The 14,085-nt window shown below is 34.9% G+C and overlaps 1 protein-coding gene across 1 annotated transcript in view; it reads right to left on the bottom strand.

Annotated features, from left to right (window-relative positions):
* Positions 1-643: 643 nt before the first annotated feature.
* The window catches only part of LOC123562323 (uncharacterized), a 31,750-nt gene continuing 18,308 nt past the window's right edge, over positions 644-14,085 (bottom strand). Inside the window, exons 9-14 of the mRNA XM_053537082.1 lie at positions 13,088-13,275; positions 12,183-12,257; positions 11,588-11,707; positions 6,953-7,084; positions 3,375-3,505; positions 644-1,872 (exon numbers count right to left, since the gene is read on the bottom strand). Coding sequence (XP_053393057.1) covers positions 1,764-1,872; positions 3,375-3,505; positions 6,953-7,084; positions 11,588-11,707; positions 12,183-12,257; positions 13,088-13,275 — 755 coding nt within the window. The 3' untranslated portion in view covers positions 644-1,763. The remainder of the gene's footprint in view (positions 1,873-3,374; positions 3,506-6,952; positions 7,085-11,587; positions 11,708-12,182; positions 12,258-13,087; positions 13,276-14,085) is intronic.

Below are 14,085 nucleotides of genomic sequence, written 5' to 3'. Positions count from 1 at the left end.
TAAGTTTTCTATACACCAAGTTTCATCATGATAGCTCATTCCTAAGTTAAGTTATTGACCGGAAACCCTTTTTCTATTTTAAGTAACAGTGACCTTGACCTTAACCCCAGAAACCCCAAAATCAATCCCAGCCTTTGTCTTGATATAAGCTACATACATACCAAGTTTTATTCAAATATCTTTACCGAAACAAAAGTTATTGACCGGAAACCCTTTTTCTATTTTAAGTAACAGTGACCTTGACCTTGACCCCAGAAACCCCAAAATCAATCCCAGCCTTTGTCTTGATATAAGCTACATACATACCAAGTTTTATTCAAATATCTTTACCAAAACAAAAGTTATTGACCGTAAACACCAGTTTGACGCGGCCGCTGCCGCCCCTGCCGCCGCCGCCGCCCGCCCGCCCGACCGACATCTACCCCAATCTAATAACTCAGGTTTTCGTTGAAAACCTGGTTAATAAAGGGAGGTAATTTGACATAAAATCAGTCCAAAGTTATCTACCCTGATTGTCTCAGTCCAACTAATGACAATTATGAAATTTCAAATAAGTCCTATAAGTACTTACTGATATAAATCCATTTTGATTACAATCAGGGGAGGTAATCAGATATAAAATAACTCTGGAACCTACGATTGGATCTGATTTGTCATGGAATCTAAGATTTATAGTTGTTGAAGATATTTTGGCAGTTTGTATCAAATAAAACAATAAATGGAGTCTCTATATGGCTGCAAAAGCCAAAATAGCCAATGTTGGACCTTTAAGGGGCCATAACTCTGGAACCCATGATGGAATTAAGCCAGTTCAAGAAAGGAACCAAGACCTTGTGGTGATACAAGTTGTGTGCAAGTTGGGTTAATATCAAATCATAAATGAAGCTGCTATTGTGCAGACAAGGTCAAAATAGCTAATTTTGGCCCTTTCAGGGGCCATAACTCTGGAACCCATTATGGGATCTAGCCGGTTCAAGAAAGGAACTGAGATCTTATGGTGACACAAGTTTTGTGCAAGTTTGATTAAATTCAAATCATAAATGAAGCTGCTATTGCGCAGACAAGCTCAAAATAGCTAATTTTGGCCCTTTCAGGGGCCATAACTCTGGAACCCATTATGGAATCTGGCCAGTTCAGGAAAGGAACCAAGATCTTATGGTGATACAAGTTGTGTGCCAGTTTGGTAAAAATCAAATCATAAATAAAGTTGCTATTGTGCAGACAAAGTCAAAATAGCTAATTTTGGCCCTTTCAGGGGCCATAACTCTGAAACCCATAATGGGATCTGGCCAGTTCAAGAAAGAAACCGAGATCTTATGGTGATACAAGTTGTGTGCAAGTTTGGTTAAAATAAAATCATAAATGAAACCACTATCCTGCAGACAAGAAATTGTTGACGCACGGACGGACGCACAGACGACAGACGACGAACGAAGGGTGATCACAAAAGCTCACCTTGTCACTATGTGACAGGTGAGCTAAAAACAGAATGAGTTAAATGACATTATGATTTCAACATAAAAAGCAATAAATGTTTTAATTTTGACCCTGAACTGAACCGAACTCTTGTGAAGTAATGCTTTACATATTAAATTTCTTGCAATATGATGAAAACTGAGGTAATTGAGCCGCAGTTTACAAAAAATGTTTCACATACATTTTTGGAATTTTCAATATGTGCTCAGCACAATAGTTTATTATGTATAATATACTGATATCAAAATAATGTCTACAAAGTTTAAATTCTTCTTCTGTCTTGGATATCAAAGAGGTCTGGCCATATCTGGACACAGGTCTTGAAGAACACTGAACATTGCGTCTGTCATGTCGAGTGTTCCAACTATGTTTTTGAACACTTCTGATGCACCCTCTCTATAACAAAAAATGAATAATATAAAATTATCATCAATAATATTCCCACAAAATATTTCATTCTCTAAACAAATAGTACAGCAACTTTAAAATTTGCAGTGTGATAATGCAGAGATAGATTTTGTACTTTAAAGAAAGAGGTCATGTGTTCAGATCCTGCCGGGACCAGATATTAGCTGCAGCCTCAACAAGCACTTCATATAGTGGTTTATCTTGTTGAAAACCCATATCCTGTTGCAACATGTTCCATAATGAATACAACAAATTTAGTAATAAAAAGTTTTATAGCAGAAAATCAATGCCTGATACTTTATTGAAGGCACTTAATAGCATGATTTGTTGTTTTTTTTAAAGTAAATAATACCATCTTTGACATTTGTACACACATGATTACATTGTATATTAATTATTAACCAACTGTTATTAATAAACCTTCTCTAGGCAGCCCATGTTCTATGAATATAGCATGATAGATTATCAAGTACTTCACAATCAAACAAAAGTTCCAAACAAGTATTTACATGAAAATACCTCAATACGTCATTGCACATTGTAAAATTTTCATGGAAGTGATTCAATATTGTATGACTGGTATTTACACAAGTCCCAACTGAATTAACATGTATAACTTAATACAGTCAGCATTTAGATTAGTTTGTTAATTGTTTAACATATAGAGCAGTACATGAATATTTATTCAGATGTTCGATGATGTTGTTGGGTTTAGAGTGACACATTGACACAATTTGTGTTATACAATGACTTTCCCTTCCAGTTTTTGCTGGTGGAGGAAGATCAAACGTGCCCCCCCAGGAATTTACGGGCATGGGTAGAACCACTAATCTTCCGTAAGCACTGAATGTCTTTCTCACATGAAGAATTTCTACGCCTGAAACCAACAATGGTGAGAGGCAAGTGATTCCAAGTCCATAGACTTATACATGTATTCAGATATGTATGAGGTTTAAACCATACCCAATAAAACAGTGATTGGTTGCTATGTTAAAGGCCATACTAATTCTTAGCCATACATTAAACATGTCTCAAAATTTCATCGTCTGTATATTACTGTTTCTTCAGGTCTTGCAGATTTTTACAAATGGCCACCTACCAGTACAAATTAAATTTGGAATAAAATGAGTCATCAAAAGATCAAGATCTTTCTTACCTACTCAGTGGGGAAAGAAATGGCTGTCTGAGTAGTAGATCATATTATCTTTTCCTTAAGGAAAAACAAGATACATGTGTGCATTTTCATGTCGTATAACATAAGTTAAAACAGAATTTGCAGGCATGATTTAAATGTAATTCAAAATATCTCTGAGAAAGATTGGCAAGAAGAATGATGTAACATGTGTGACTGTGTATAAGGCTGATGTTTTCTCAAATGTCATGAACTTTGGTCAAGCTTGGTTTCTCATTTCCTAACTGTCCTTTGGGTTAAAAACTCCTATCTTGCACAGGGAGACATGGCAGAGGTGTCCCTATAGTTATATACTTACATAAGAAGTTCTGTGATGGTATTGTCAGTCTGGTTAACTAAAAGATGTAAAATGGCTCTCAGAGCATGCTTGGATATTGTTTTATCTGTGTGCTTCAAACATTTACTCACTAACACTGGTAACACTGAACCCTGAAACGAATACATTTTCAGTATGGTGAAAGGGAGGTAATTCAAAATATATTTGTAATTTCACAGATTTAATTGCTTCCTTAACCTCCTATATATATTTAATAAGTTTGTAAATACTCTAAAAACATATTCAGACATGAAACTCCCATCAATATGTGCCTGTCCACTTGATGTTGATGATGTATACTAACTTAAATTTCATCTGAATTGGATGTAACTTTGAGAATGTAGCTGTACTATTATAGAGTAATAAAAAAAACTGAAAAACAAATATTCCTCCCAAAATACACATATCCACTTCATGTTGATGATTCATTTAATAAGTTCCATTTGGATCAGATGAAAATGTTTGAAGAAGTTGAATTAACAAGGTACAAAATTGGGCACAACTAAGGAAAAGAATAATCTGACTTGAAAGTCCTGAAAATATACATATATCCAATTCACATTAATGCTGTAGACCAATTTTCACTTGAATTGGATGAAAGGATGACTTAGGTACACAAGGTACAAGTGGAATTATGAATTATAAAGTTCAAAATGTGGGCATAAATAAAGAAAAAACAACTGGACATAAAAATGAGGTCCACTTTATGTTGATATGTATACTCCATTTGAACTGGAAGGAAAATGTAGGAAGTGAGTACACAGGAAAGTGTGGTGGATGGAATGATGGAAGACCAGTTCAAAAACGCTATGCCTCCCAAGTTTTCAACACCAAGGCCAGAAAAGGAAGGAAAAAAACTAGATGCCCACAGGCAACATGTCGAGCCTGCCAGCTGTCAAAAGGACTAGGAGTTGCACATCACACCCTGTCTCACTGAGGCAAACATTTATGCCAAATAAAAAATGACTGCAAAAAGATACAATATAAGTTATCTATAGTAACAACAAAGGGAAGTAAATCTTCAAGAAAAATCTAAGTCCACACAAAAATCCTTACCAGTAAAAAAGAATCTAAGTCCGCACAAAAATCCTTACCAGTAGAGATAGGTCAAAATACACCTCAAAATTGGATGTAACATGCATACTCTACTACAGAAAAGTGGTCTTGAATTTTCCCTACGACCAGTAATAAAAACTTACAATATAGGCTATTTATAGTAACAACAAAGGGAAGTAATTCTAGGTTCTTGTGCACGACACTCCGTCTCATGATGGTGAACAATTGTGCTAAGTTACATCAAAATCCCTCCATGCATGAAAAAGAAATGCTCCAGACAAAGCCATTCTTGTATCTGACCTTTGACCTCTAAGTGTGGCCTTGACCTTAGACCTAGTGTGCTGGTTCTTGCGCATGACACTCCGTCACATGGTTGTGAACATTTGTGCCAAGTTACAGCAAAATCCCTCCATGCATGAAGAAGAAATACTCTGGACAAAGTCATTATTGAATTTAACATTTGACCTCCAAATGTGACCTTGAACTTTGAGATAGGAACCTGCAGTTTGCGCAAGACACTCTGTCTGGCTGAGGTTAGCAATCATGCCAAATATAAACGAGATTGCTCCATGCATGGCAAAGTTATGGTCCGGACAAACAAATCCAGACGGAAAGAAGCACGCACGCACGCACGCACTGACGCACACACTTACACCGAACAGCCATTTGGACAACTATGTCTTCGCTTCCGCAAGCGGGCTCGACAACAATTGTTTTCGTTTCTCCAGATGCTGTATTAAATTACGATCATACTGGTTTATAAAGAATTAGAATACAATCTACAATTACTTAAGTAAATATTTCCAAGATTTATTACTTAATGAAAACAGTATAAATTCCTTAAAAATACAATGAAAATATACTTATACTTAGTAAACTGCAAATATATGAAAAGACACAAATACTTTAAGTGACATATGTAAAAGGTATATACTTAAGTGAAATACAGTTACTACAATACTTTATACTTAATGGGAATCTTTATAAAGATAATTTTAGGTGAAATACAAAGTACTACAATACATTACTTTAAGTGAAATACTATGTCCTACAAGATATTATTACTTTAAGTGAAATACAGTGTACTACAATACATTCCTTTAAGTAAAATACAATGTACTACAAATTAATACTTTATTACTTTAAGTGAAATACAATGTACTGCAAAATATTAGTGAAATACAATGTACTACAAGAAATTATTACTTTAAGTGACATACTATGTACTACAAGGTATTATTACTTTAAGTGAAATACAGTGTACTACAATACTTTATTACTTTAAATGAAATACAATGTACTACAAGATATTATTCCTTTAGGTGAAATACAATGTACTACAATACATTACTTTAAGTGAAATACTATGTCCTACAAGATATTATTACTTTAAGTGAAATACAGTGTACTGTAATACATTCCTTTAAGTGAAATACAATGTACTACAATACTTTATTTCTTTAAGCGAAATACAACATACTGCAATATATTCCTTTAGATGAAATACAGTGTACTACAATACATTAATTTAAGTGAACTGCAATGTAATCCATTATATTACTGTAAGAGAACTGCAACATACTACAATACATTACTGTAAGTGGACTACAATGTTCCACAATACATTACTGTAAGTGGACTACAATACATTACTGTAAGTGGACTACAATACATTACTGTAAGTGGACTGCAATACATTACTGTAAGTGAACTACAATACATTACTGTAAGTGGACTACAATGTTCCACAATACATTACTGTAAGTGAACTACAATACATTACTGTAAGTGGACTACAATGTTCCACAATACATTACTGTAAGTGAACTACAATACATTACTGTAAGTGGACTACAATGTTCCACAATACATTACTGTAAGTGAACTACAATGTTCCACAATACATTACTGTAAGTGAACTACAATGTTACAATACATTAAATACATTACTGTAAGTGAACTACAATACATTACTGTAAGTGAACTACAATGTTCCACAATACACTACTGTAAGTGGACTACAATACATTACTGTAAGTGAACTACAATACATTACTGTAAGTGGACTACAATGTTCCACAATACACTACTGTAAGTGAACTACAATACATTACTGTAAGTGGACTACAATGTTCCACAATACATTACTGTAAGTGGACTACAATACATTACTGTAAGTGGACTACAATGTACCAAAATACACTACTGTAAGTGAACTACAATGTACTACAATACATTACTGTAACTGGACTACAATACATTACTGTAAGTGGACTACAATGTTCCACAATACACTACTGTAACTGGACTACAACACATTACTGTAAGTGGACTACAATGTTCCACAATACACTACTTAAGTGGACTACAATACATTACTGTAAGTGGACTACAATGTTCCACAATACACTACTGTAAGTGAACTACAATGTACTACAATACATTACTGTAAGTTAACTACAATGTACTAAATTACATTATTTTCACTGAAATATTAAACTTACAACTCTACTGGAATTCTGTGGAAATCTTGCAAAGTTTGCCAGACCTCTGGTGATATGTGATAATAGGTCAACATTTGTGATATCTGACCGCAGTAACTTCATCATGCAGTCTAGACAATCTGACAGTGGTGCCTGAAAGCAAGAATATGTCCTTATATAGAACAGAAAATATAGCAGAATCAATTAACATGTTCTATTTATGTCTGAATAGTGTAGCCTTCTCTATGAAACTTACTGAAGATAAATTTACCCATTTGATCATGTCCAGGACATGAAAAAACAAAACTGGAACTTAATGCTATTACTTGTCCTTAAAACATCATGATACATTTCCTGTTCTTGCACATTGTTTGAATATGCTACTGTAAGAAAAAAGTTCTTTAAGGTCAGAGACCACCAATTCAACAAGACAGCGCGCTCGACTTTTCTCAGTGCTTGTCTCTGAATTAGAGCTTTGCCAGTAAAAAAAAATTCCAAGTTAAACAAGAGCACCGCCTTGCGGGTGCTGACGCTCATCTGATTTTTTTTGTGTAATAGAAATATTGTCCTACCCATGATTTTCTAAGTCTAAAAAGGGCCATCAATCTTGCAAAAAGCAGGTTAGAGTTATGTTTCTTGATGTTCAGTGTCCACTTACGATGGTGAAAAACTGTTGCAAGTTTTAAAGCAATAGCTTTGATAGTTTATGAGAAAAGTTGACTTAAACATAATACTCAACCAAGAAAATTATTTTCTAAGTCCAAAAAGGGCAATAATTATTGCAAAAAGCAGGATGGAGTTATGTTGCTTGCTGTACAGGGTCAGCTTATGATGGTCAACAAGTGTTGCAAGTTTCAAAGCAATAGCTTTGATAGTTTAAGAGAAAAAGTTGACCTAAACATAAAACTTAACCAAGAAATCTGATATTTTCTAAGTCCAAAAGGGGCCATAAATCTTGCAAAAAGCAGGATGGAGTTATGTTTCTTGCTGTACAGGGTCAACTTATGATGGTGAACAAGTGTTGCAAGTTTTAAAGCAATAGCTTTGATAGTTTAGGATAAAAGCTGACCTAAACATAAAACTTAACCAAGAAAACTGATTTTCTAAGTCCAAAAGGGGCAATAAATCTTGCAAAAAGCAAGATGGAGTTATGTTTCTTGATGTACAGGGTCTGCTTATGATGGTGAACAAGTATTCCAAGTTTCAAAGCAATAGCTTTGATAGTTTAGGAGAAAAGTTGACCTAAACATAAAACTTAACCAAGAAATCTGATATTTTCTAAGTACAAAAGGGGCCATAAATCTTGCAAAAAGCAAGATGGAGTTATGTTTCTTGCTATACAGGTTCAGCTTATGATGGTGAACAAGTATTCCAAGTTTCAAAGCAATAGCTTTGATAGTTTAGGAGAAAAGGTGACCTAAACATAAAACTTAACCAGGCAACGCCGACGCCGACGCTGACGCCGACAACCGCTCAAGTGATGACAATAACTCATCATTTTTTTTCAAAAAATCAGATGAGCTAAAAAGGGACATAATTCTGTCAAAATTCAAATCAGAGTTATGGGCATTGTGTCTCCTGGTGTAGACTTCGATAGTAAATAACTATTTTGAGTTTCAAGTCAAAAGCTTTAATAGTAACTGAGATATTTGACTTTATCAAAACTTTTAACAAAAAATCTAAGTTAAAAAGGGACATAATTCTGTCAAAATTCAAATCAGAGTTATGGGGATTGTTTCTCCTGGTGTAGACTTTGATGGTAAACAAGTATTTTAAGTTTCAAGTCAAAAGCTTTAATAGTAACAGACATATTTGACTTTATCAAAAACTTTAACCAAAAATTCTAAGTTAAAAAGGGGCATAATTCTGTCAAAATTCAAGTTAGAGTTATGGGAATTGTGTCTACTGGTGTAGATTTTGATAGTAAATAACTATTTTGAGTTTCAAGTCAAAAGCTTTAATAGTAATGGAGATATTTGACTTTATCCAAAATTTAAGCAAGAGGACCATGATGGTCCTGAATCGCTCACCTGTCTCCACATGACCCAATTTTCATGAAGATCCATTGAAAAATATGGCCTCTAGAGAGGTCACAAGGTTTTTCTATTATTTGACCTAATGACCTAGTTTTTGAAGGCACATGACCCAGTTTTGAACTTGACCTAGATATTATCAAGGTGAACATTCTCACCAATTTTCATGAAGATCTCATCAAGAGTATGGCCTCTAGAGAGGTCACAAGGTTTTTCTATTTTTACCTAGATATCATCAAGGTGAACATTCTGACCAATTTTCATGAAGATCCATTCAAAAATATGGCCTCTAGAGAGGTCACAAGGTTTTTCTATTTTTAGACCTACTGAACTATATTTTGATCGCAGTTGACCCAGTTTCAAACTTGATCTAGATATCATCAAGATGAACATTCAGACCAACTTTCATACAGATCCATTGAAAAATATGGCCTCTAGAGAGGTCACAAGGTTTTTCTATTATTTGACCTAATGACCTAGTTTTTGAAGGCACATGACCCAGTTTTGAACTTGACCTAGATATTATCAAGGTGAACATTCTCACCAATTTTCATGAAGATCTCATCAAGAGTATGGCCTCTAGAGAGGTCACAAGGTTTTTCTATTTTTACCTAGATATCATCAAGGTGAACATTCTGACCAATTTTCATGAAGATCCATCGAAAAATATGGCCTCTAGAGAGGTCACAAGGTTTTTCTATTTTTAGACCTACTGACCTAGTTTTTGATCGCAGTTGACCAAGTTTCGAACTTGATCTAGATATCATCAAGATGAACATTCAGACCAACTTCCATACAGATCCATTGAAAAATATGGCCTCTAGAGAGGTCACAAGGTTTTTCTATTATTTGACCTACTGACCTAGTTTTTGAAGGCTCATGACCCAGTTTCGAACTTCACCTAGATATCATCAAGGTGAACATTCTGACCAATTTTCATGAAGATTCATTGAAAAGTACAGCCTCTAGAGAGGTCACAAGGTTTTTCTATTTTTAGACCTATTGACTTAGTTTTTGACCGCAGCTGACCCAGTTTCAAACCTGATCTAGATATCATTAAGGTGAACATTCAAACCAACTTTCATACAGATCCCATGAAAAATATGGTCTCTAGAGAGGTCACAAGGTTTTTCTATTATTTGACCTACTGACCTAGTTTTTGACGGCACGTGACCCAGTTTCGAACTTGATCTAGATATCATCAAGATGAACATTCTGACCAATTTTCATGAAGATCTATTGAAAAGTATGGCCTCTAGAGAGGTCACAAGGTTTTTCTATTTTTAGACCTACTGACCTAGTTTTTGATCGCACGTAACCCAGTTTTGAAACTGACCTAGATATCATCAAGATGAACATTCTGACCAACTTTCATAAAGATCCCATGAAAATGTGACCTCTAGAGTGGTCACAAGCAAAAGTTTACGGACGCATGCACGCACGGACGGACGATAGACGCCATGCGATCACAAAAGCTCACCTTGTCACTTTGTGACAGGTGAGCTAACAAAAAAATCTAAGTTAAAAAGGGGCATAATTCGGTCAAAATTCAAACAGAGTTATGGGGATTGTTTCTCCTGGTGTAGACTTTGATGGAAAATAAGTATTTAAAGTTTCAAGTCAATAGCTTTGATAGTAACAGAGATATTTGACTTAATCAAAAACTTTAACTAAAAATTCTAAGTTAGAAAGGGGCATAATTCTGTCAAAATTCAAATCAGAGTTATGGGGATTGTTTCTCCTGGTGTAGACTTTGATAGTAAATAACTATTTTAAGTTTCAAGTCAACAGCTTTAATAGTAACAGAGATATTTGACTTTATCAAAAACTTTAAGCAACGGCGACGGCGACGCCGGGGCGAGTACAATAGCTCTACTTTTTCTTCGAAAAGTCGAGCTAAAAAAGTACAGGGAACTTACTGGGAATGAGGTAAGTGTATATCTAGGAATACGGTATCGTCTGTGCGTTCTGATTGGTCAGTCATGTAAACAAACCCAGGAAGTGATTATTTTTCAAAATTGATATTTTTTCACTGCATTTACAGTATTTTATTATACATTTTGACAAAATTTGCTACATTTTTTGTGTATTGAAAAAAAAAGTTTTATCAAACGAATTTCTCCCGCCATGTCAATGATGTAAACAGGGGGTCATCTCATTCACAAGAAAATTACTTAAATAAAGTATCACTATTCGAATGTTTTTCGTCCGATATTTTGGTAGAACTAAGATAGTTCTTGAAAAACTTGTAAATAGATATACATGTTTCGATGTATGGAAGGCCGTACACGCCATAATGTTACAATGTAAGTCTATGGGAAAACAATTGGTGGTCTCTAACCTTAAAGAAAGTCATTCATTTGAGTTTATTTTTACTATTATTTGTTGCATATAGTATGCAAGGAAAAGATTTTATCTGGCTGTAGCTGCATATGCGAACATCTGTCTCTGGAGTAAGTGTTTATACGGCAACTTGGCAGGGCCTCAATACCACCTAAACAGTTACCCTAAAGCCAGATATTCACATCCACACCTACAACCAGTAAAAATCTTAAAAGCTGTGACTGTGACACTGAAAATGTGAGGTTTTATAGGTATGTAACAGTTTTAAGTGTGGACTGACCTGGTCTTCGGTACTTGTGGCTAAGTTGGCTACCAGACACGCAGCATTAGCCCACACCTGCATGTTAAATGTCTCTGTTTGTAGAGCTGTCTTCATTGGCTTCCCAGCTGTAAAATCTTCCTGTAAGTTAGAAATTGTTTTGTAAGTACTAATACTCTGGATTGCAGTCTACACACACATTACAAAATGCAAACAAATAATAATATACTTAATTCACTTTTAAACAGTTTACTTCAATAAACAAGAGTACCATCTGTTGGCTTTACAGCCACTAGAACAGCTATTCTATGACAATGAATTTCAACCTTAAATGGCAGATGATGTTCAAAGTGCCCTCTCCCTTTGGTGTTGGTCCAGGAACTGGAGTAGAACAAATGACCTTCCCAAAACCAACCTAATAATGCTCACATGATAAATTTAACCCGGACTAAGCCAAACCAAAAGTTATTCTAAGTCTTTCTTTATAATCATACATAATTTAGAAGCAATATGGGTGTTAAAGAGGTTATATATTGTTAGGTTATTTAGCAATTTGCTGTCATACAGTACACATGAAAATCTCTGATTGGAAGGGAAAAATAGGTATATAATAAACCTGTATAATTCTGTGTTTATTCCAGTCTGTACCCATTGACAAGTAGTTTAAACATTTCAGTGCTACGGCCTGCATCTACAAAACAAACGTAATAGAATTTTATTACTTCTGACATCTTAAAATCACATTTCTTATTTTCTATGCTTCTTTTGCAATGTCATGTCAGATTTTTCCATGAGACTTTGACAAGTCAACAGTTTTCATTTTTTTAAAATACCACTAAGGGTTGTAGAATGAATAAAGTTAAACTTAAAATCTAGTGCAAGTACCTTATCTTAAAATATCAACCACCCTTACTCTTCTAAATTTGTATAATGAACTTGTCCATCTTTCAATTTGGACAGTACCATTAACTGTTAAAAGGGGTGCATACCAAAAAGATACTGACTGAATGGCGAACAGTGCTGGTCATGATCTGACTGCATGGATGTGCAGGCTGATCATGATCTGCACTAGTCATAAAGGCAGAATCAGTCATGTCCAGCATGGTAAGGGTTAAGTTTTCTTGGAACAATAGCTAGCTTACAGATTTTCTTTTCTTGGAAATTACATACTGGTGTATAATCAGTGGGTACAACTCTAACCTATCCGGTTGTAAACTGGGAACATCTGACTTGTATTTAAGTATTACCTGTGGACTTTCGGCCAAAGATACTGACTGAATGGCGAACAGTGCTGGTCATGATCTGACTGCATGGATGTGCAGGCTGATCATGATCTGCACTAGTCGTAAAGGCAGAATCAGTCGTGTCGTGCATGGTAATGGTTAAGTTTTCTTGAAACAATAGCTAGCTTACAGATTTTCTTTTCTAAATGGAAATTACATACTGGTGTATAATCAGTGGGTACAACTGTAACCTATCTGGTTGTAAACTGGTAACATCTGACTTGTATTTAAGTATTACCTGTGGACTTTCGGCCGCAGCAAGTTTCAGCATTCTCTGCAGTGCAGCTTTATCACCGTCAATGATAGCTGTGTGTGTTGATGGGTTCTCCACTAACATACTGAGTGTACTGACAGACATGAGCACCACCGTGTCACTTGTGTTACAACACAATCTCAGAACTACCTGTAAACCTCCGGTCTCCAAAACTGCAACATGAAAAATGTTACTTTGAGAATTTGTGCCAAAAATTTGAGAAAATGAGCAATTACTATGCAGTATCTATATAAATGTGAAATCAACAAGTTTGAATGTTTGAACAGTATAGTGTGTAAGTCCATATAGCAGCATAAGCTTGATTATCCAAAAACTCCTAAGTCAAACAAGAGCAATAAATTGGCAAGGCAAATTTAACTGAATTATTTTATTACAATTTATTACACATTAGGATTTTACTATGATAAAAACTTGCATGTAAAACTTAAGCTAAATTTCCTCAGTAAAACAAGTGGATGAAGTATTTGTGAATGAAGATACAACGAAAAACATCCTACTTTTAGACAGGAATGTTTTAGATTCACAGAAGATACACAGAGAAGCATCCTACCTTTACATAGAAATGTTTTAGATTCATAGAAGATACACAGAGAAGCATCCTACCTTTAGATAGGAATCTTTTAGATTCACAGAAGATACACAGAGAAGCATCCTACCTTTACATAAGAATGTTTTAGATTCACAGAAGATACACAGAGAAGCATTCTACCTTTACATAGGACTGTTTTAGATTCACAGAAGATACACAGAGAAACATCCTACCTTTACATAGGACTGTTTTAGATTCACAGAAGATACACAGAGAAGCATCCTACCTTTACATAGGACTGTTTTAGATTCAAAGAAGATACACAGAGAAGCATCCTACCTTTACATAGGAATGTTTAAGATTCACAGACTGAAGATACACAGAGAAGCATCCTACCTTTACATAGGAATGTTTTAGATTCACAGATTCACAG

The sequence above is a fragment of the Mercenaria mercenaria genome, chromosome 2 (genome assembly GCF_021730395.1).
Source record: "Mercenaria mercenaria strain notata chromosome 2, MADL_Memer_1, whole genome shotgun sequence".
In the NCBI taxonomy this organism is placed as follows: Eukaryota; Metazoa; Mollusca; class Bivalvia; order Venerida; family Veneridae; genus Mercenaria; species Mercenaria mercenaria.
Note: the sequence above shows the minus strand (reverse complement) of the source record. Positions and strands in the feature narration are given on the sequence as shown.